Consider the following 25,215-nt stretch of genomic DNA (forward strand, 5'->3'; position numbering starts at 1 on the left):
ACTTTGTGAAATTCTTCGGGGACCTACCGAGATAGTTAATGTGTTTGCTAGTGCTGATATTGTTCAATATTCTGTTGATAGACAAATCATCGACTTCGGTCAACAAGTAAGTCGTCTTTCAATTTTAATATAATATAATTTCAATATAGTTATTTATAACTTTTTAAAAATAATCTACAAATTCCATTATTCTTAATTATATATTTTATTTTCATCTTTAATAAGTCACAATATGCAAATTGTAGATGGCTTATTGAAGTTTTCTGATCTATCACATAATATGATATTATTTTATATAACATTAGCTTTTTATATATTAACATAAACATATAATCGTTTATAATTAAGAAACTATTGTGATTTCGACATTTTCGCGCAACGTTTTCAATACTTTAATTAATTTTTAACATATATTTCATTCAACATTTAATTGATATTTTTTCGACTTTTTGATATACTTATATGTTACAATATTTGTCGTCTTATTTAGTTCACAAATTGAACATTTGTTAATTACGAGAATAGCGCAGCATTATAATTATATTTATTATATCTACAATAAATAATAATTATATGGAAAAGTAATTGTAAGTTAAAAAAATTAAATAAAATTAATTAAGATGTTTTACATTATATTTTATAAGGTTTCATGTATTTAATTAATTTAATTTATTATTTGATTATAGTTAATTCAATTTGTAATTTAATAATATTCAATCTATTCCATAGTTATTCGGTGAATTGTGTCGGTCGAATTTCACTGTCGAAAATCACAGCATAATATTCCTGAATTTTAAGATGAATAAGAGGAATTTAAGATCTGTCACAGGAAAGATCGGGGACCGTACAATCGACACAATAATCAAGCCGAATAAAGGATTTATAGATCCTCTATCGTCAGTAAAAATTGCGATAGAATTTCAACCTATACTGCTTGGCGCTTTCGAAATAGAATTCGAATTGCATGTATGTTATTATACGGGATATTCAAATCAAATTTTATAGTTTAAATTTTTGTCATTGTGCCATCATTATTATTTAGGTAGCTGATGTAGATCCATTGATAATTACTGCAAAAGGTGTTACAAGTTATTCCCAAATTTATCTCTGCACCCCACGCGAAGTTTTTAAGCAACACTCTGTAAAATGTGGATATTGGGCGATCCAATTACTAACTCCAGACTACATTGAAATAGTATGAAATTTTTGTTTTAATAAAGAAATAAAATTATTTTAATATTTTATGTTGCAGAAAAAACAAGAAATAAAAACTCAATGTAATGATACGAATAATAATCAGTCAAAAACTCAAGTGCCTGAGTGGGATGAGAGAATTTTATTAAGTAAATCGAACAGTATTAAATTTTTTATTATAAAAAAATAATAACAAAACATATAATTGAGTACAAAATTGTATTAATTATTAAAAATATCTCAAGTAATATTTTTTGTTTTAAAGATGATAAATGGGATTTGATTTCATATGATGAAATATTTCCTAGTATTATTGATATCGAAATGGCAATTGACAGATTTCTGGCAATTCAATTTATCCAAGAGAATACTTCCACTTTGATAAAACATTCTATTTCGTATAAGAAGGCTGTTTTTCCTTTTCTTTATACTCCTGAATATATCATAGGTACATTTATAAAAAATATAGATTTCGAAAATTAATTATTCTCAAATTAATTAATTGTAATGTTAATTGCTTCCAAATTAACTACAATTTCATCTATAATTACGAGATAAAATTGGCAATGCTCGAAATAAAATAATTAATAATATAACAAATATTTTCAGACATGGGTTACGTTACAATCGATCTTAAAACGTGTTATTCGATAACGATTATCAATTACGGGCCTTGGAATGTAGAAGTTGCAATAAAAAAATTAGCAAAAAAGCAATTTGAATATTCCGGCATTCTTATACAATTTGAGAAAACTATGTTAATAGTTGGAAAAACTACATCTTTAACTGTTACATGGCAGCCATCATCGGCAAAATATGTTGAGAGAAGCACGAAAGAACAGCATTCAATTTATTTAGAAGTAAAATTAATTTTATTTCGTTGTTTAAATAAAATATGAATAAGTTATGATGCTTTTTTTGTAGCTATGTATGTATTTTAATAATAATGTAATAATAAAAATAATATTAAACATAATATATTACGTACGTATGTAATATATTACATAAATAAATATAATACCACATTTAAATAATTAAATATTATAGTAATTTAAACAAAAATTTATTATAGGTTCTTTTTGCAGGTATCTCGTGGTTCTACAATTCCTATAATTATAAAAGGCATTATTACTTATCCATTCGTTACTGTTAACACGAAATTATTAGATTTTCAAAATGTCATTGTGGGAGAATGTTTAATGATGAAAATTTTAATGAAGAACGAGTAATATGTCTTTATTTAAATATATTTTAAAGCTTTATCAGAATGTACTTACATATTTTAATTTTAGAGGTTTCGTCGATTGCTGCTGGGAAGCAAAAATATTGACCACTCGTAAGAAACAAGAAGACTGCCCATTTCAATTAAACTACAAATCTAACTTTCTTTCATCTGGTTATTCAGAAATCATCAATGTTTATTTTAAACCACATAAAGCGGTACTACATATATATACACAAGTATATTAATATGATACAAACATAAACGAATCATTCATCATTTACAGTGTCGCGTAGAAGCGAATTTAAAAATCATTGTCAAAATGGGATTGGAAACGCAAACAGTAACATTACTTGGCCGCGGAGTCGAACGTAAGCTACGAATAAGCGATCTCAACATTAATTTTCCACCCACGATACTTTTTACTGAAGTGCAGGAAAAAATATTTACGATCGAAAATACTTGTGATTATCCGGTGGAATTTTTCTGGCATCATCTCGATAGGTAATCAATGTTGAGCAACATAGACATTAACAGATTATAAGTAAAAGCGAAATAAAGGAAAACAATAAAAAAGAGAAAAAATCTACATATTTATAATACGGAAATTGTCATAAAAATATCTGTCATTTTCTCATTTTGCGATTAACATGAACGCAAGGTGACAGATGAAATGGTGTGGAATGTATTTTACGGAATAAATCGACGCATTTCACAGTCTTTTTCTAGAGGAGGAACGACTCGCTGAGGCACTAACTCGCTACTACGGAGTTGAAGAAATCCTATTACCGCCTCGAAAACTCGGAGAGAGAATGCCATCGTTTTTAATGGAATTCTATAATAGTCTCATGAGTGAGATGGGGTATGCTTTGTCAACGGAAGCAATCGAAGAAAAAAGTATCACCGCGTCAAATGGTATATATTAAGAGTTCTTGAAAACAAACTTTCTTTCCTGGAGGTTATCACCTTTAATTGTAATATTACCAGATAAAAAAGATCTTTAAAAATATTTTAAAAATTTAGAAATTATTTTATGTTTTTTAATAATCGATATGTTTTTGGGAAAAATATTAAATTTAAATTATGACGCAATGTGTAATGATATTTGAATAGACGACGACAAACTGTCAGAACACAAGACAACAATACGAGGAAAAAAGAAATCATCTAGTACATCAAAATTATCTGTTCAACGCTCTTCAACTCAACAGAAATCGAAAATAGATCTGCAAAAGGAATCTACTATTGATAAATCGCAACGGAAAAAATCTACTAGTTATTCATCTACTTCTATAGATAATATAAAAAAAGATTGTCCGCCTATGTCAGTTTTTAGCGAACTGGACGTTCCTCGTGAACCGCCCATATTGCCAACAAACGATCCCGAAGAGCTTCAAAATCTACTTCTCTGTGAGTCATATCGTCATAACATTCATTAATAATTATTATAGTTTTTATGTTTCTTTTAAGGTTATATAGAAACTTTGCGTAAAGATCCCAGCTTCTATGAGAGACTAAAAGATCCTGTAAAAGATTTATTCGATAGTCTTGAAACGAAGACAATACCAGAACTCGAGATAATAGATCCTTCACAACCAGCTAAAAAAATCTGCATCATTTTTCACGGTGCACCATTCACTGGTAATTTTTTATAGCAAAGACACGCGCAAACAACATTTAGCAAATTGTTCTATTGTTTAGAATATCAAGAAACTGCGTGCAGAAGCGCTACAATATTGCAAGTACCACTATTATGTATAGATAAAATTATTATCGAAGGAATCGCACTTGGCGATAATTGGGCCTCTATTAAACTGCGACAGATTATCGATGAAGCTTATCAGGAATATTTATTAGCGCTCGAAAAACATAAGTAACTACAAAAAATTTCTAAAAGCATTAAATTTTCAAATAGATTAGTTAAACAGTCTTTATTTAGAAAAAAAGATATTTATTTTCTTTAAAATTATTAAAAATGAAAATAAGAAATTTAAAATTTTTCACATCAGAAATCTTTTGGAAACTGGACTGTCAGCAATAAAAAAAGTCGGCATCGAAGTCGCGGACCATGTACAAAAAATAATCGCAAAGGAAGAATCACCTAAACAAATAAAATTATCGAAAGCAATTAAACTTGAAGCAGAAGCGACAAAAATCGATAAACATACCGAGAATAACGATCGAGAATTAATTATTTTATTTGAAACGGAATTTGCAAAGATTCCAAGAGAAGAGGATTTGAATTTTTTAGATCCTGTGAGCCTTTACGAATGTAAAATTCAAACTATTTTGCTACTACAGAAAATTCTTTCACATTATGCGGCGACAGTTGGATCGAAAGTTGGCGGAAAAGATCAGAATAACACTTTTCTCGGAATTGAAATCGGCTTGTTCCTCGAAATTCTTCGAGAAAGGTAGCATTGACATACATTAATTTTTAAATAATACAAAATTGTTGCATCTCAATTTATATATTATATTTAAGTAAATATATCATACATTAAAATATGTATTTTAATTGTGTATTTAATTTTATTTATGTATTATATATTATAAATATGTATATGTGTGTGTATATATTTTTATAATATATATCTATATAAATATATAATATGTACACAAATGATGATAAATATTTGATTAATTATACTGATATTTCTTATTAGTTGCAGATATTTAATCTTTAAATATTTACTTTGACTATAATTTGCTGCATATTTTAAACTCTTAATCTTTTTTATATCATTTATTGCTATTGTTAACAAATAGATTATCATCGTCAGACTTCAAGAGTGGTTTTATACTACAAACTTTAAACAATATTTTCTTCGAAAGTGATGTTGTTACGTTAATCGTATTGTTGAATGTAGTTGGACATGTAGAATATATATTGTTTGTAACTTTTCTAAACTCAATGGACAATTATATTCGAAAAATGGAGGAATTGCGAGAATTAAAAGGTAGTTAAAGGTCATAATTGCAATATATTAGATTATCATAAATTATAAAAATTATTAAATTCTTATTTATTATTTAAATAGCACAAAGATTAGCAGAGACAACTGCTAAAAAAATTCAAGAAATTGATGAAATGTCATTATCTGAATATGAACTACTTGCGGAAGATGAGAAGAAATTTTATTTGGAATCAACTTTATCAAGAAAGAAACAAGAAGCGCTACAAAGGCGAATGCAATTTGTACAACGGATAACGGAACTCGGAAAAAGAAAAGTATCGACTTCGCGATTTAACTTTAGAAAGCTCTGAATTCTTGGATTTCTATTTTCTTTGAAAATTACTGTATAGAATGTATATAACTATTAAAGTTTTTCCTATTTTGTTCTTTGTTGTGAATGAGAATGTCGTAATTTTATATTCAATATTATTAATATAAATTTAATTATATTCATGTATTAATGTCCAAGTTTTTCGTCGCATATTCTACAGATATTACCTCAACAAGCATCTAATACACGCAGTATTAAAAATAAAAAAGTAAATAAGAAAATAAAAGATGGAAAAACTAACAGTCAAGAAGAAAAATCTCAAACTTCTAAAGCGCCCGTCAACGAAAAAGAAATTCGGGATCTCAAAGAACCAGAAAGTACAGACAATTCTAAATTAAGTAATAATAAAGTTAAATAAAAAATTAAAGTAAATTTATTTTTTGAACAAAGAAAATGATAAAATTCAATTTGATTTACAATATTATATGACATTTAGGAAAGCAAGAAACATCAAAAGATTTGGAGAATATTGCTAATGCCATGAATGATTATTACAGCAGTCTTTCAGCCATAGAAAATATCATCAAACATTGGGATCCTTTAAAAAAAGCAAATATCAAAAAATATTCTATAAAACTTTAATTGTCCTCCCTTAATATTTAAAAATTATTATAAAATATCATTTGCCTATTTATTTATAGGATGCACTGTTTACGGCGAAAAGCAAAATTTCGAAAACTGATAAGCCAAAAGATAAGAGTGCTGATATCAGTAAAGAGGTAAAATATAATTCAATTTAATTTAATTCAGTTCAGTTTAATTTAATTTTTAATTTAATTCAACTTATAAATTTTTGTACAAATTTCATTAAAAAATATTGCAGTTTATTCTTCATACATCACATCTTCCATGTTTTATATTATCTACACCAAAAAGCAATGTTCTGATATTTAAAATACAATAAAAAAATTATCACATATATTTGTATGATGTCTAAAGATCACTGCACCATACGTTAATGAAAGATTATTGAAATTGAAAATTTGTAAAAAATGATAATCACCCACGATATTTTTGTTGAGGAAAAGTCATCTTCAAAATCTCAATAATCTGCCATTAACAAGTAATGCGATGATTCCGAAACACCTTGTATATATGTATATAATTATACAATTTAATTATTTTTACAGATTTATACAAATGAATATACGAAAGAATATATTCACATCTGGTATGTAAATGCCACAGATCCATGGGATCGAGTGATGTATGATGTAATAGTTAATCAAATGAGCGAAAATAGCTTGGCTAAGAAAGCTCTTCGTAAGTAATATAATTATTTTTTTTAACAAATATTTCTATCACATAAAAATTATAGAATAATAAAATTGATGTTAGCTCTTGAAATTGCACCAAAACTGGACCTTGAGTCGAAAAAATATTATATTCTTAAGCCACGAAATATAAGGAAACGGGATATTAAAAATAGTGGCAAGTATATTGTCAACATAATTTGTGATAATTGTCCATATGTGATATTGCAAAGGCGTATTAATCATAGCTTTTTGTTTTTAATTAGGAGCTTATCAAATTGTCTCCTTATCCACGATATCCGACTCTGTAATAATGACAAGCAATTCTTCACACATTAGCTTAATTAATAAACAAGGAAGTTATACAGAGAATTCAATGCATAAGAAACGCGTTGTCGACAAAACTGAAGAACCATCATCGACATCATTAAATACATCAATAATAGAGAATAAGCAGGATGCATCTATTACAAATGCAATCTTTGAAATAATGCTAAAATCACGATGGATTTTGCAACCTAACGAAAGTCAAAGATTTAAAATCCGATACCAACCCGAAGAGATAGGAATTCATCAACAAACATACGCATTATCTATCATCGATGGTAATGAGGTTACTTATGATATCAATATCCATGGTATTGCGGATGTTCCGCGATTAGATATGAATCCTAACACTATTTTTTCAAAGGTATAACATGTTTTTTTAAATATACAGAAATGTATTACTAATTAAACTTTTATTAGTATTTTTAATTAATTAAATAATCATAAATTACGTATGTATTCTTTATTAAAAGATCGTGAATAAATAGGTATTTTTAGAAAAGTTTTATAAAAGTAATAAAAGATTTTTTTAGGTGCAAGAAACAAAAGTAAATAATATAATTGATCCCACATATTTTTCTGACACTGATACCTACGATTTTGGATCCTTATTAGTGTTTAGGAAGGATAAGAGGTTTGATCTTACAATATTAATATATATAATACTATATTGAATTATTAACGAAAAATAAATTATGTATTTAGTATGCATAATTTGTAAACAGCGCTCACCGTCGTGAAGCAGAATTAAAGTTTTGCAATATATCTAAAGTCGATGCAAAAGTATCTTTCTTTCTGCAAGAAAATAATCCAGATATTTTTATTATTGAACAAGAGGAACTTTATATTCAAGTGTGCTATTTTCTTATATTTTATTTTGTAATGTGCTTAATCTCTCTTATAATTTAATATATGTACACAAGATATCAAATTATTTTTTATTATTTAATTTGTAGGCTGGACAATGTGAATTGCTAAAAATATCCGCAGGTGTTACGAAAGTTGATTCATTTACTGATAAGTTGTATATATGTATTGTGAATAATCCGCATGTTGATACAATCGAGGTAAAATGTGTCACACACTTTTCAATTTAAAAATATCTAAAAAACAATTGTTCTAAAAATTATTTTTATATTTAAAAAATTTGAAAATTATATTTAAAATAAAACAAGTGTTATTTTAGTATTTAGTTAAAATATGCAGAGAGATAATTATCAAGAAACCCGTAATGTTTTAGCTTCGATGTAATGGCTCGAAATTGGACATTGAACTTGACAGCAAACAATTGTCCTTTAGTCATGTGCTTCTGTATAGAAGAAATTTTCTTGCTTGTTTTATCCGGAATAAATCTCCGGTTGAGATTTTTTGGCATTTGGATCCTGATGGACCTTTAGATCCTCAAATATCATTTACACCGATCAAAGGAGTTGTTAAACCCCAGAGTGATCAAAAAATCGAATTTTGTTATCATGCGAGCAAAGTAAATAATTCAATTAAATTTTTGTTAAATTATATTAGTTAAATTACGTCAGTATTTATTATATTAAAAATATTAATATTTAAATTTTATTTATTCAAATAAAAATTTTACTAATTTTTTTTAATATGTAAAAAATAAATCTTTAAAAAGTTATTCTCTTTTTCTCTCTCGAATATTTTTAAATTAATAGCATAAAACTTCTTTTCAAAATATGAATTTTGCATTAGATTGGAGCGATCGAAGCAAGTTTAACTTTCAACGCTTTCTTCTGTGAAAATGATGTAGAACCTATTTTTGTGGAAACTCTCACTTTATCTGGCGAAACATATGATATTGCTATCGATATTAATCATGCAAATCCCATTGATTTAAAGTGCGTAAAAGTTGGTTTCCCTACGAGTGCGAATTTCACAATAACTAATCGGGGACATTACGAAGTTAAATATGTGTAAGTAAAAAAATATATTTAGCGAACTAAAATATTAAAATACTATAATTAAAACTTGCTAATTAATTTAACACCATCAATATTTAGATATTGTAACAAGTTCTTTATTGTAACAACTTTAATAATCCTTTTTCAATATTAAATTTATAATATATTATTAATATGTATATATTTTGTTAATTAAATTAATAATTATACTCTTAATAATATATATTATAATATGTTTATGCATATTATATGTATATATTACTAATATGTATATTCTATTAATTATATTCAGAGTTGTTTTGGAAGAGCAAAACAAACTGGCTAAGATCGCATCAAATTTGCCTTTAAAATTAAAGGAAGACATTGAAATTAGTCCTACTATAGGTTCCATTCAACCAAAAAAAGAGATTACAGTACAGGTATATTTTTCAATACAATTATTTTTTATTTTTTATATGTAATAAAGAAATAAAAGACAAATATTTATATTTGTTATTTTTATACTATTGTTCTGTATTTTTAAAATAGAATTATTAAATTATATTAGTGATAAATAATTAAATTTAGTTTTATCAATTTAGCTAATAATAACAATAAAATAGATACGAGTTTTAAATTAAAATATTAAAATACAGCTTTATTCAATTGCAGATAACTTTTCTATCGAAGAATGAAATTACTTTAAAAGAATGCCCGATACTTCGATGTCGTTTTCTCGATATGAATAAAGAAACTGCTGTGATTGCAGAATTTCCTTTGAAAGTTTCCTTAGTTGCATATTATACTAGGTGGAACATTTTATCTGAATCTAATATTAATCTAATATTAATTTAAACATTTAAAATCAATTTCTTTCTTTTAATTTCCAAAAATCATTTTTTAGTGTTTTTTAATCAATCTTATAATGTTTATTATAAGGTAAATTAAATCAGTGCATGAAATTGTATTGATTTTTCTTTTCCAAATATAGATTTCGCATTTATCCTTATCCTGAGATAACTTTTGCTTCACTCGGCATATGTACTAAAAAAACGATGTATCTTAATATAGAAAATACTGGAGAATTTTTGCTTCGTTATTCTATTGAAATAGCACCTATCAAACATCCATCTAATATCTACATGACAGAAATCAAGGAAGATCCAATAAAAACTAATCTTGACAAAACGACGGATATGCCAACGAAAAAAGATAAATTGCGAATTGATAAGTAAATTTAAAAAAATCCTTTTAATAATTTATTAATATGTCTATTAAAATGTACCAATTGATTATTTATTGCAAATTAAATAATTTTATATTTATTTTATTTAATTAACTTAATTAATAATTGTAAGAATGAAAGTAATGAAAATACTCGTTTCAATATGCTAATATTTAATTTTTCTTATAGAAAGACACCGCAATCTACAGCTATGTTAAAGATTGGTCCTTTTATTATAACAAAAACCGAAGGGAACATTCAGCCAGGAGAAATCGATACTATAACAATCGAATGCTATCCAGAATGTGTGGGTTTACAAGAAGAACAAATAATGATTCTCGTGCCCGATAGTACTCCCGAAGACAGAAGTGGTAAATTAATAAAATTGTCCGTTAATTCTTGTATACCTAGCGTCGATTTGCAAGATCTCGATGCTATGTTCCACGAAAATCACATTGTGGATCGCATTGAAGATTTTATTTGCCCGAAAGAGGTACCTAATTTTTCCAACAGTCTATCTCGTATCTCAAATTAAAATAAAAAAAACTATCTTTTTATTGTATGTTATACTATACTAGATCGGTGCACATACTATATTCGTGCGTCAAGAGAAATGCCTATATTTTCGTTATGTCAGCGTGTCACACACTCACACGGCATATTTCGTGCTTTACAACCGAAACGTAATACCCGCTGATGTAGAACTGATCTTACTCGCAGAATCATTTATACCAAAGACTGTAAAGCCCGACGTCTTCGTGTTGACACCCGAGAGAGAACGCATTCCGGCGATGAGTCATAAAAGATTTGCAATTTCGTTTAATCCGACCTTCATGGAGGTAACGTTTTATAAACTCAAATATCAAGAATTACATAGAATAACACCCTAAAGAATAAGTTTTTAAAATAAAAAAATTAATATAATTATTAATATGTTAATATAAATAAATATCAAATTTAATATAAATATACTGTTAATTATATAATTAATTATGCATAATTAACTATAGAGAAATGATATAAAAAAAAGTTATAAATATTAAAAATACAATATATGGTGTAATATAATGTAATATAACGTTAAATTCTTTCTTTCACTCTTTCTCTTTTTCTCGATATATATTATACATAAATTTTTTAAAATTATTATATATATATTGTATATATAAAATTATTAAAAATATTGTATATGCACTATTGATTATTAAAAGTGCAACACTACATATACATGTACATATATATTTATATGTTGCAAGTTTAATAATCAGCATGGTATATATATGTATAATAATATAATATAATAAATAAATTTAATATAATAAAAATAAATATAATAAATTTTAGAAGAAATAAACGAAAATATAGAATATTTTTCATATATGTTTAATAAGAGATTTTTGAGATTCATATTGTTTGATGTTAAATATAACTGAATTATTATTCTTAATATTTTTATTATTAATATTTAGTTATTTTTATTTAATGTTATATTTATAATTACAGACATGTTATGCAGTCTTTGAAATTGCAGTCGAGCTTCCCCCGCATTTAAAGGATGATAAGTTTTTCATGAAATTAGTAGGACAAGCTTGTGTACCACAAATAACAATCGTAGAACCACCGAGCGGAAAACGAGAACAAATTGTTCTAAACTTTGGTCGTACGCTTATAAATGATTCTAATGAAAAGAAATTCACTTTTGAGAATATCGGTGTAATTCCAGCTAAAGTGATTGTCGAGATTTATGAGAATTCGAATTTTCTTTTTACTCTCAATACTTGTGACAGTGCAAGAAACTACTTGTTAAGTAATTGGGATTGTGGAGCTGATAGTTAGTTTCGCTTTTTTGTATATTAATTAGTAATAATTTAAAAGAAAAGTAAATCCTGCGCAGATTTATGTAAATTTAGGCTTAAAAAACATTTAATTAAACAAATTGTATTTTTTTTAATCTTATATAATTTCTTCTTATAATGAAAATTATTTAAAATTATTATTAAGTATTTTTCAATGAAAAAAAAACTTTTTAAAAATGTAGCAATTATTTTAATGTCTTTAATTTAAGTTCTCTAAAGAAAATCCAGTTTTTAAAGAAAATAAGTAAATAAAGTACGCAACATGACATAAATGTATTTTAATAATTCAAAAATGAAGTGATAGACTATTACGTAACGTATATAAATTATTAAATTACAGTGTCAAACGATCGATGCGTTGTAGTTCGTTTAATGCCTGGAGAAAGGACTTCGTTTAAAATAAAATTTATTCCGCAAGAGATTGGCAAATATGAAGGTCAAGTGCGACTATTCATAACCGATAATCCTTATGAGAATCTGATAATCGATTTAAAGGGCGAAGTGTATGCAGAATCAATTGTGTTAGAGGGGCTAGAACTCACAAATATAAAATTTGATTCTACCAATGAAAAACGAGAGTCTAGTAATAAATCGAGAAGATCACAAAACAGTATTGTGGGAGGTAATAAAATAGCAAAAACAATATATGTATATAAGAACATAATTATAGAAAATATTATAATGGTATTTCAAGTTTTACCTAGTGTCTATCATTTAATGTCTTTTTTTAAATAAATTTTTTTGGCAAGAATATTTATTAATTATTATCTATTTTCGCGGTTATTCCTAAATAAGAATTTCATATTATTTATTTCATTATAACTTTATTAATACTTATTAACATACGATATTTTTTTATTAATATCTTCTTTGAATTCTTTTTAAAGTGCAATTTTTATTACTTATTTTTATTTATAATTTATATTTTACTTTTTTTTTAGTTTTGACGCCGAGCACGCTTCCGGTTTCATTATCTTATAAGCTGGATTATGGATATTGCTTTGTCAATAAAATATACAAGAAGAGCTTCAAAATTGTCAATAAATCAGTGAATCGGTACTCACGCTTCCAATGGAATACACATCCCAACGTTGTATTTACTCCATCCATTGGTCATCTTCAACCAATGACTTACAAAGAAATCGTTGCGACATTTCTTTCTTCGGAGCCAGTGAATTATGTCGACGTATTAAAATTAACATGTTTAAAATCTCTCAACTACCACTAATCAATACTTTCAATTTATACAATAATAATATTCATTATTTGTATTTATTCAGCTTACATATTTCTGGAGATGTTTCTTTTTAAAAAATATATTTTGAATAAAAATAAAGTATTATCAAAATTTTTTATAACAAAATCAATTTTTAATCTTTATATTAAGTATAGTGGTAGTTGCAGTTTTATTTATTTGGTATGGTTGCATATTGAATATATATAAAATAATTATTTCTAATGATAATTTACAGACGTGTGTTGATTGCACGATCTGCGTGATTGAGCTCGCTAATACTTCGAAAGAATCATCCTGGGACGATCGAGAGACAGAAGTGCAATGGGTGACAATGAATCTTGACAGTGAACAAGAAATAAACTCAGAAATATTAGCTAAGAAAGTAGTCGAGCCTGTTAACGAGCCAAGCCACGAAATTGTACCTGGTACGACGAAATGCATCCAAGTATTACTAAACGCGATCGTGGCATTCTCCAAGTACTCTTGTCCCGTTAAGGAAATCAATTTTAAAGACTCGTTAATGTTTCAGGTAAATTACAATCATGATTTATATCACTTGTTTTACATTCAAATTAGACTATAATTATTTCAGTAAATTTTTATATCTATGTCAAATATAATTTATATATTTTATGATAGATTTTAAAATAACAAAAAATATTTATTAATTTATAAATTAATAACAAATTTTATTTTTATAAATATATAAAAATTTTTTTACTTTCTTCTTTAATATTTGTAAAAGTTTATAAAAAATATCATAATGGTCTAAATTTTTGCCATCAATCTATAGCAATCTTTTTTTTATATTCTATAACATAGTTTAATTATATTGGTTTATCCGCTGATTAAAATCTGAATTATCAATTTATCAATTACGATTAAAGTCTACATCTGATTATTTAATCAAAAGAATAAAATCAATAGAATATAAATTATAAATAATTCTCAAATTTGTAATCAAGCCCATTCGTATCGAATTTAAATATTTATTCATAATAACACGGGGATTTTCTGAATTGGCGTGTCCGCGAACAGATGGTATAAATGTCATGAAATTCTAGCGATAAAATACAGACCAGCCGCTCGCTGTTGGTTTTATATCAAATTCAATTCCGGGTGTTGTTTACGCGTAAAAAAAAGAGAAATACACTTCCACTCGTCGGCAGTGAGTTATTTTACCACTTTTCGATTGAAATATGAATCTTCCATATGTATGAGTAAAATTCGGTTTTCTTTCAACATTTTTAATATTTTTTCTTTGAATTATATAAGTTGTAAATATGCGCATTTATATTTTGATAAAATATATTTTAAAAAATATGTATGTGTAAAAAAATTGATTGCCAAAGCATAAGTCTTATCATGTATATTATTTATATTGGATAATACCATATATTAATTTTTAGAAATTAATCAAGAAAAAAGTATCATTTTTAATAATGCAACAATACCAAACTATTCTAAAAATATAAAAAACGTTTTTTACTTGATATGATAATCATGGTAAATAATAGGTTTGATAATATAACTTAATAACTGATATTTTTTCAGTTATTTTATCAAAATAATTTATATTAAACGTTAATAATTATAGATAAATTATTTTTTAATTAATTTTTATATTTTATTGAATAAAAATATGAAAAACGTTTTTTATTTAAAATGATAATCATAGTAATAGGTTCTGCAGTATAATTTAATAACTGATATTTTTTCAGTTATTTTATTAAAATAATTTATATTAAAAATAATTATACATAAATATGTTAAATTATTTCTTAATTAATTTTTATTTTATTTTACTTTATTAACTTTTATTTTATTTTATTTATTATATAATTTATGTGCTTATATATATTTTTTTTTATAAACATAATATTTATTATTTATAAAAAAATATCAGTCATCACAATTTGAATTTCTGAATAAATCTACTCACCAATCGATTATCTGCTTTATCTGCTTACAACAGCTCCTGTAAAAATAATATAATTTTATTATAATAATTTATTTATATAACTTTCTATAAAAAAATTAAGCATATTATAAATATGTGCAGTAATCAAAATACATTCTAATTTTTATTTGATTTTTGTAAATAATTCATAACAAGATAAATTAAATCTTCTTTTTTCAAGTAATTTTTTCTTTTGCAATATAATGAATTAATTTACTATAAATTAATACACACATTAGAGTAAATAAATTTCTGTAAATTAATTTACTCACCAATCGGGATTGTCAGTCTTAACTCCTCTATAAAGGTCGTCTCGGGACACCACACGATTATCGCGCGATACTTTATTCGGCACTCCCGATAACGTATTTTCCGTTATGCGCGCACTTTTATGGGAGAGAAAACGCGACTTCACACACAATCGTGACGCGCAGCGACATTTTCATGACATTCCACAACACGTTTACCGCTATCTCAAAATAAATGTCGCGTCGTACAATTTAATGAAATTTTAACAACATTCCCGACATGCATTCGCGCCATACATTTCCGACAAGCGCTAAATTCAACGATAACATTTAAATTACTATGGTCTATACTATTTCATTCTATATTATAATTGACGCGCAGACTCATTTTCAACGATTAAAATACCGAAGAAAATTTATTTCACTTTAATATATAATGTAGCACACTATATTCCATTGATATCAAGAAATAGAATATTGTTATTTTATATAATTAAAACAATAGATGAGATATATTATTTATCGAATACAACTGCGTGCAACTCTGAATAACCGTCACGCAAGCGTAGATAACTTTATTTAATCATGAAAAGTCGCTAAGCAACTTGTCCGATAGCAGATCGAATATTGCGTAGGGAACAACTAACTGTCCGACACGCGCGCTCAAGAATTGTTGTTTCACTGTTTATTCGACACTTTAGATGTTCATTTATACGCAAGACTTACTTCTGAAGGACGAAAATATTATCAAAGTCACGGAGCGTCCTCGACCGCGCGTCGACTCGTAGCTCGGAACGTTCGACTATGTTCGGTTTCGCTCGGCTTGCTTCGGTTACCCGCGCAATTCTATGCTGTGCGCGCGGTAAATAATTACCGCGCATGCGTAGCCATCTTGATTTCGACTCTGAAAAAGCAAATATGATTTAATTGCGAATCGAATATTACACAGAAATAACCAATTGTTCTGACACGCGCGTATTCTATAATTATTACTTGATAGTTTACTTAATATTTTTAATGTTTATTTATACACGCAGTTATATCTTCACTCCGAGTCTCGAAAAGCAAATAATCTATCGCGGATCGAATATTGCATGAAAACATCTAACTGTTTGACACGCGCGCTCAAGAAATGTTGTTTGACTGTTTATTCGACACTTTAGATGTTCATTCATACGCAAGACTTACTTCTGAAGGACGAAAATATTATCAAAGTCACGGAGCGTCCTCGACCGCGCGTCGACTCGTAGCTCGGAACGTTCGACTATGTTCGGTTTCGCTCGGCTTGCTTCGGTTACCCGCGCAATTCTATGCTGTGCGCGCGGTAAATAATTACCGCGCATGCGTAGCCATCTTGATTCCGACTCTCGAAAAGCAATAATGATCTAATTACGAATCGAATATTTACAAAGAAATAACTAATTGTCTGACACATGTGCATTCTATAGTTATTGTTTGAGAGGTTATTTAATATTTTAAATGTTTATTTATACGCAAGACTTACTTTTGACAGATGAATAATGCAAGAATTGTGCAGAGTGGTTTCGACCGCGCGTCGACTTGTAGTTCGGAACGTTCGACTATGTTCGGCTTCTCTCGGCTTGCTTCGGTTACCCGCGGAATTCTACGCTGTGCATGGTAAATAATTACCGCGCTTACGTAGCCATCTTGATTCTCGAAAAGCAAAAATGATCTAATTGCGAATCGATATTATAGAGAAATAACCAATTGTCTGATATGCCCGCATTTTATTATCATCGCTTGACAGTTTATTTAATATTCTGAATGTTTATTTATATACAAGACTTACTTTTGAAGGATAAATAATGTAAGAATTACGGGGTGATTTTGACCGCGCGTCGACTCGTGGTTCGGGACATTCGATTATGTTCGGTTTCGCTCGGCTCGCTTCGGTTTCTTGTCTAGAGACGCGTTCTATTTGACATTTACAATCTCGCGAGATTATTTTGTCTATGTTTACAGTACTGAACGATTAAGTAAAGTGAGATGATGTACAGTACTTGGCAAATAACCATATATGCACAATTAATTCATATACGCATAAGATAATATGTATCATATTAATGTATGAAATTATACTCGCATCTACAAATTTAATCTTTACATTTATACGATTAATTGATTATAAGAAAATGCAATTAACAATTTTCTGTTGATAGACACGCGAATATGTATTTACTTTTTCGAATACTGGCACCGTCGATGTGGAGTACGTATGGCAAATAAATATGAACGAGCAATATCCGATGAGATTGACAAATTCACGATCTACGCCGAGATCAAAAGGAAATACTCGATCTAGAGCTAACTCGTCAATATGTGGGATTCACGAACGTCGTCGGCGACATAATCCAAGTTACACAATGACAGAAATGACCAAAAACACAAAATTAAATCATCAGCAAGTCGTACTGTCTCGAGGTTTTAATTTTCAAACTATAATTCTAATTTGATTGCTTTTAGACAAGTTATATTAATCTTGATGTAAAAAATATTTGCAGAAAATATTATTGAGGTAAAACCAACTGCTTGTCACTGCGGTCCTTCTGATCTTTTCAGCAGCAGCGCTGGGTTAACAGAACGAAGTAGTGACAGCTGGTTAGAAAGTGATAATTTGCCATTTGGAATTCATCCTGAAAAAGGAACTTTACCACCGGGTGAATCTATGGAATATATTTTGAGATTTTTTCCCATGGATGTATTCGATTATAAAGCTCATCTTACGTGCAAGTATAATACTAAACACTCATTCATTTATTATTATTTAATATTTATTTAATATTTAGTTTATATATATTTATTCAATTTGTAATTTAATTAATTATTTTGTGTTCTTGTATATAATAATATATATCAAATATTTTATATAAGATTAATTATTTTTTTTATAATATAAATGTATTTAATGTAAATTAAAAGAGGAGAGCGCAGTTAATTTTCACAAATTTGTTTATAAAATCTATTTCAATAATAAAAGTACTAAAAATCAGAGTAAAATCATATAAAAATAATTACTAATAGAATAATGTATAAAAGTACTAATAGAATAATAATGTATCTGTTTATTCATTGGATTTATTGTACAAATTTTTTTCTATCTGCATATGCACTTCTGTTTATCTAATGGACAGAATAGAGAATCTCGACCCAGAGCTGTCAGAATTAATTATACCTATTGCCGGAAGAAGTTTGTTACCGTATTGCCATTTCGACGTACCTGAAAGCGATTATTTATCTGGTGATAGACGTAACACCAAACTGCCAGGACCAATTGATTACCAATCAATTGATGGATCTCTTCCGGAAGATACGAGAGTAATTGAATTGAACGTGGTCGGGATCGGTGACACTCACATAAAGTAAGCATTACATTTTAACAATATATACAAATACAAATTGTACATTGCATATATAAATATTACATTTATTATCACGAATTTCAGAAAATTTCGGATGATAAATCCAACATCGGATGACTATCACTTTGCCTGGAAAGATCGAACTCGTCGCGTTGAAAGTGAAGTACCGAATTTCCACTGTGTATTTCCGGAAGGAATCGCTGAGCGAGGGAAACAAGTCGATTTCGTTTTTACGTTCCTTGCAGAGGACATTGGCACTTTCGAATCCTTCTGGTTATTCTCCATTGAGAAATATAACTTGGAATGTCTCTTTCTGTTTGTCGCGATTGTCAGAGAACCATCGGTTTACTGCTCGCTTGTCCATCTGAAAATGAAACCAACTGTATTAGGTAAAAAAAAAATTAGTAGAAAAACTTTTTAAATATAAACAATTTTTATATATTTATATTTGTGTTCTTTACAGGGGTTAATATACGAGAATCGATAAGCGTAATCAATAACGAAGAATTTCAGCTTTCCTTTCAAATCGTACGGGACTCTTTGTACTCTGAAGGACGTGTTCAGAGCTTAAAGCTAATGCCTATGAATGGCATTTTAAATCCAAAAGACGAACAAGTTTTTTGGTGAGAAGAAAACAGTACTCTTGAATAATAAGATTTTTTTATGTATATTTGTTTATATATTTTTTTAAATTTCTCTATTTAATATAGGATCGAATATAAGCCTACAGTTGTAGGCGAATTTCAATTTTGTATAAAATGTATCGTGAAAAAGTTGAAGATACCATTAACTATATTTGTTACGACAATGACATATGATATTATCGTTTCGGTTACATATGTGGATCAGAATGGCCAAGTCGTGCGATTAAATAAAAATGAAGAAAATATTATCGATTGCGGAAAAGTGCGTATTAAACTATTTTAATTAAAGTTAAAGAAAGATAATTTTAAGAATAATATTATATTTTTTTTACTTTTAGATGATGTTAAAAGCACCCTTCACTATCACGTTTGAAATAACGAACTCAAGCAAGATGGCACTTTATTATTCTTGGGATCTCGGCATGACACCGGAAATAATCAGTAGAAATATGTATACAATTGGGATACAACAGAAGCAGGGTCATATAGTTAGCGAATCACAGTCTAATTGTTGTCTTACTATTGAGGCATTACAAAAAACGATGATAAAAAATCATCCCATTCTCTTGAAGGTATTTTCATTTAAATATTCAATAATTGGTGTATTTTATTGTAAAAGATGTGAAAAGCGATGTTACAAATTTTTTTGTATTCAGATTTCTAGAGGACCGACATATCGGCTAGTCTTGAAAGCGATTGCAAATAAATCAATTTTAGAGTTCAATTTTAATCATTATGATTTTGGGCCTTGTTATATACGAGACATCACTGCGCCTGCACATCACGTCGACTTACGTATCACAAATTTAGATGATGTTCCACACATGTAAGTTATTTTATAAACTATTTTATGTATAAAAAAATTAAGATTAATAGACAAGGAAATTCTTACAGATTAGAGTGTAAATTCGAAGAGAAACCACACATCTCTGCGAATCTTGACGTTCTTTCAGAAGCAATAATTCCTCGATCAAGTATCATTATTCCGATAAAATTTCGTCCTCTGGAACAGATACATTATCGCGATAATTTAAATTTTATAATAAAGTCGACGAGTGAGAAAAAAGTTATTATAACTGGCGAAGGAATTACATATAAAGTACGTTATTATATTTATAATAATAATAATTATATATTAGAAATTAATTTTATTCTATTATTTAGATTCGTTTAGTAAATCCGCGCGACAAATTAGTAGATCTTGGCAATTTATCGATCAACCAAACGGTCATTAGAAAAGTGCCAGTGATCAACGACGGTCGTGCTGCACTCGAGTTGAAGTTCGATCTTATGAAGAATTTACCAGGATATGATCGATTTCGCGAACAAATTCAAGTGTGTCCAAGGAACACCAATGAAGAAAACTCCAAAATTGATCAAACTCTAGCATCAATCACTGAAACAAAACGTTCAGATACGTTTGACGTGACTCTTCAGACGATCGAACCCGATCTATCCAAAGTTCTCGAGATTGAGCCGGCAGAATCGATCGCACTTCAATCAGGAAAGATCGTGAATATCACCGTAAAATATAAATCTATGCGAAGAATGCGTCCTTTCGTCGCTAAAGTGGCTTTCCAAACTAATTCCACGATTCAGCCACTATTTATTCTGCGCGGAAGTTGCATAGGAGCAGAATTTCGTCTGAACAGAACTTGTATTTCTTTCGGTATAATCGTCCAAGGGTGCCTCAGCGAAACGAAGGTAGTGCTATTGAATATAGGAGACATTGGTGCTAGGTTGGTGTTATTATAATTAACTATTATTAATTAATCTAATAAAACAAAAACATTTAAAAATTATAATAGTATCGAACTTTTATACTCATTTTCAAAATTAGAAAACTAATTTCTTTTAATGTTATTTTTTTCTACTTATATATGTTTTAAAGTTTTTGTGTGGTTTTTTAGCAAATGATTGTTTTTTACTTTTCATATAATTTATATTTGTATATATGTATTATAATTAATTTTAATATTTTTATTATTAATTAATGTATAATAGAAATATTAATTATTCAAACATATTAATGTCATATGATATGGTTTATCAATTCAGATTCAAATGGAACACATCAAAATTGCCACGAGATTTTAGCATCAATCCTGTGACTGGCTATTGCTCTCCCGGTATGAACGTCAACTTCATTGTCAGTTTCCGACCTACTCGGCATGACAGTTTGATCGAGGGCGATGTGAGCGCACATATAACTTTTATAACCTTCTGTACTTATATATATATATATTCAATTGCGCAAGCGAGTTATATTTTTATAATGTACATCAGACCGAAATGAGTTATTACATGCCTCATTATTCTTTATTTTTCTGAATTATGTTTAACTTTTCAAACTAACTATCCCTTTTAAAACTCGAGAATTTTGATATATATAATTGATATATATTTCTCGAAACTTTATTATGTTTTAATGAATTGATTAAAAATTATTTTAATATTTATTTTAATAAATATAAATGTGATTATTAGTTTTAAAAAAATCCTATATTATTTCAAATATATATATATATATATATTACATTAAATAAATTAATACTTTAGAACATGTACACATATTCTAGTCAATTATACTATAATAATGTGCACAATATACATATATACAATATATATATATATATACAATAATAGAGAAATTTTAAAACTGATGAATCTCACAGAAAAAGTAGATATTTTTATAATAAGGTACAGTTCTTAGTTAAAAGAAAATTTTATATTTTTCAGGCAACGCTTGAAATTGAGAAATATGGAGTTCTCAGTGTAAAAATTACCGGAGGTTGCTGCAAACTACCCGACCCAATTGACACTTTGTTCTTTTCGTGTCGCGTTCGTGAGAAGCTAATGAGATCTTTAAATGTCGAGAACGACACTGCAACTCCTTGGAAACTAAAGCCAGAGGTCTTCGGTGACTATTTTTTTGTCGACGAAGTCTTAGACGTTCCTTCAAAAAATTTTGCTACCTGTACAATCACCTACGCCCCTCTGGTTATGAACAGCGAAAACAATCCTCACAAAGTAATTAAAAGATACTTGACGAATTTCTCTTATAAAATAATTTTTATGATTTATAGAAACATAAGAAAGAGAACATCTTATATAATCCTTTATTTGAATAAGAAATCAATAAACACGATATTTCCATAAATTGTTTTAGGGTACATTAGTTTTGAAGCTGCCGAATGACAAAGCACCTTTAGTATATTCTCTTCAAGGAATGAGCCTAGCTCCACAAGTTCTCCAAAGGATTATACGTCAGTTTCCTGCAAAGACAAAGTATACAGAATTATTACCCGTCTACAATTGGTTGAATAAGTGGCAACGATTCGAATGCAAAATTGAAGATTCAAACAAGGTTTTCAACAAGGTTTAAAAATCTATTTTGAATGATTTGGAATATTGTAATAATTATAAAATTTTAATGTTTTTTTCGTAATCTTTAGGATGTTAAAGTGTATACTTTGGTTGGTAACAGTAAGATAGATGTGCCACCGAATAATCAGCGAGATTATCGCGTAGAATTTCACTCTTACAAAGAAATGGAATGTAACTTCAAGGTAAATCATTAATTAAAGAGAAAACAAATTCAAATAATTTATTATTAAAAAGAAAATTTTCAACATACAAAGGGAATAAAATTTTTTTAAGTTTCTAAAGATATATGATATCTTATTCAGTTAACATTCATTAATGAAGAGGGCGAATATCAATTTTATGAGCTTCAGTACAATGTTAAAAAACCTGAAGAAATTGAATCGATCAAGTTAATTACTTCAGTGCGATCTCCGGTATGCCATGCTTTAAGACTCGATAATCCGCTTAAAGAACAACACATAACATACATGGCAAAGTGTCAGCATCCTTACATCATGATCTACGATGTACCAAAACTTGTGACACCTTTATCCAGTGTTAGTTTTATAAAGATTTTTGATTGAAATAATTTTCATTTTTGAATATACATTAAAATAGTATTAATAAAAAAAACCTATATATATATATATAATTTATAAATAGTTAATCAACAAAGTTGATCAACAAAGAATATAATTACTAATGACATAAATACAACAGGAAACCATTGGTATTGAATATCACCCTTTACATCCCAGTGAGGAGTCTGCAATAAATTTGGAGATTAATTGCAAAGAACTCGGACTGTTTCCTTACGAATTGCGATTGCGAGCGACGCCGGCACCTGCAGAAAAAACGACGCGTGTCGTCGCGGTACTCGGTGCTTCTGCCACTTTTTCCTTGACTATAAGCAATCATGCCAAAAAGAATGCAACATTTATAATCAAGGTAAGTGTAAAAAATATTGATAATCGTAAACGTGTATGACCAAAACGGGAAAGTTTTGTCCTTTCTAGGTGAACAATGAATGTTTTACAACTCCGAAGGATATCGATGTGCCGGCATTGAAAAGAGCCTCATTCGATGTGGTTTACGAACCTTATGACATTGATAATGTCTCTGCTACTTTGACAGCTACATCCGAGATCGCTGGAGAATTTACGTATGATAATTTGCAGCTAATATTATTTAAGCTTGTCTTGTTGATTGTTTCATTATTAAATGTACAGTTAAATATTTAAATTAATGTGTGTATGCAAATTAATATGTGTACATATATATATATATATATATATATATATATATATATATATATATGAAATTATTATTTTATTTAATTTGTGTCTGTCTAGATTTCCTCTCATCGGTACATATTCATTACCAAATCCACAAGGTCCATATACAGTTACTCCTAAAGCACCAGTTCAAATACCATTTAAAAATATATTTAGAGAAACTAAATCTTTTGAGCTTGTCTTGGACAATCCGGAAACTTTCGTGACAACAACGTCGTTGGAAGAAATTAAACAGAAACAGGTGAGCTATAGATGTGTATATTTTTAGTATTATTTTAAATTTACCTATTTTTGAAAGTGGAATTATTTATCAAACGTTCGAGATCTCTGTCACATATATATATAATTGAATTTTTATAAATAAATATTGCAAGATAATCAATATCATCATTCGCCTGAAAGATATATCAAATAAAAAGAGGGAATTGGAAAATGACAGCTATCCAATAACTGGAAAACTCCTGGTATATTGTACAGATCCTAAGATTTCTCAAATCAACTGGACTTATTATTTAAAAGGTGTATATGACTGACACATAAATAAGCAATGTATCAGTATCTAACACATGATGATATTACTGTAGTTTGTCACATGTATTGAGAATCATTCAGAATACAATATAAAATTTTGATTAATTAGTCATTGTAATCTAATTAATTATTAAAAAAGTCATGCATGTACAATCATGTTACGCATGTATATTTCATTCATTGATGTATAATGCAACACACAACCATTATATGTTTTCATAGTGACATTCTAGTGGGTTTTATGTCCCTAAATTTATTCCTTAGAGTAAAATGGCGTTTAATTGATAAAAA

General features: G+C 28.0%; 1 protein-coding gene across 1 annotated transcript; it reads left to right on the forward strand.

Moving 5' to 3' along the window:
* The first annotated feature begins 1,503 nt into the window (after positions 1–1,503).
* LOC140674621 (hydrocephalus-inducing protein homolog) lies at positions 1,504–24,926 on the forward strand. Its single transcript, XM_072908282.1, has 51 exons — positions 1,504–1,642; positions 1,804–2,054; positions 2,280–2,419; positions 2,487–2,634; positions 2,703–2,920; positions 3,135–3,331; positions 3,530–3,826; positions 3,887–4,057; positions 4,118–4,289; positions 4,426–4,830; positions 5,186–5,376; positions 5,458–5,648; positions 5,922–6,042; positions 6,141–6,253; positions 6,346–6,405; positions 6,835–6,967; positions 7,043–7,135; positions 7,224–7,648; positions 7,818–7,918; positions 8,010–8,136; positions 8,241–8,351; positions 8,525–8,767; positions 8,995–9,215; positions 9,496–9,622; positions 9,855–9,991; positions 10,174–10,413; positions 10,597–10,900; positions 10,986–11,246; positions 11,911–12,238; positions 12,604–12,885; positions 13,205–13,449; positions 13,736–14,029; positions 17,889–18,150; positions 18,231–18,459; positions 18,861–19,088; positions 19,173–19,477; positions 19,552–19,711; positions 19,799–19,994; positions 20,071–20,304; positions 20,389–20,558; positions 20,627–20,831; positions 20,897–21,471; positions 21,791–21,926; positions 22,472–22,762; positions 22,902–23,111; positions 23,188–23,301; positions 23,422–23,655; positions 23,819–24,046; positions 24,115–24,260; positions 24,451–24,634; positions 24,768–24,926. The coding sequence occupies exons 1-51, from the start codon at positions 1,519–1,521 to the stop codon at positions 24,924–24,926; spliced, it is 10,737 nt and encodes a 3,578-aa protein (XP_072764383.1). The 5' UTR covers positions 1,504–1,518.
* Positions 24,927–25,215: the final 289 nt, after the last annotated feature.

Source organism: Anoplolepis gracilipes, chromosome 16, assembly GCF_047496725.1.
Source record: "Anoplolepis gracilipes chromosome 16, ASM4749672v1, whole genome shotgun sequence".
Taxonomy (NCBI): Eukaryota; Metazoa; Arthropoda; class Insecta; order Hymenoptera; family Formicidae; genus Anoplolepis; species Anoplolepis gracilipes.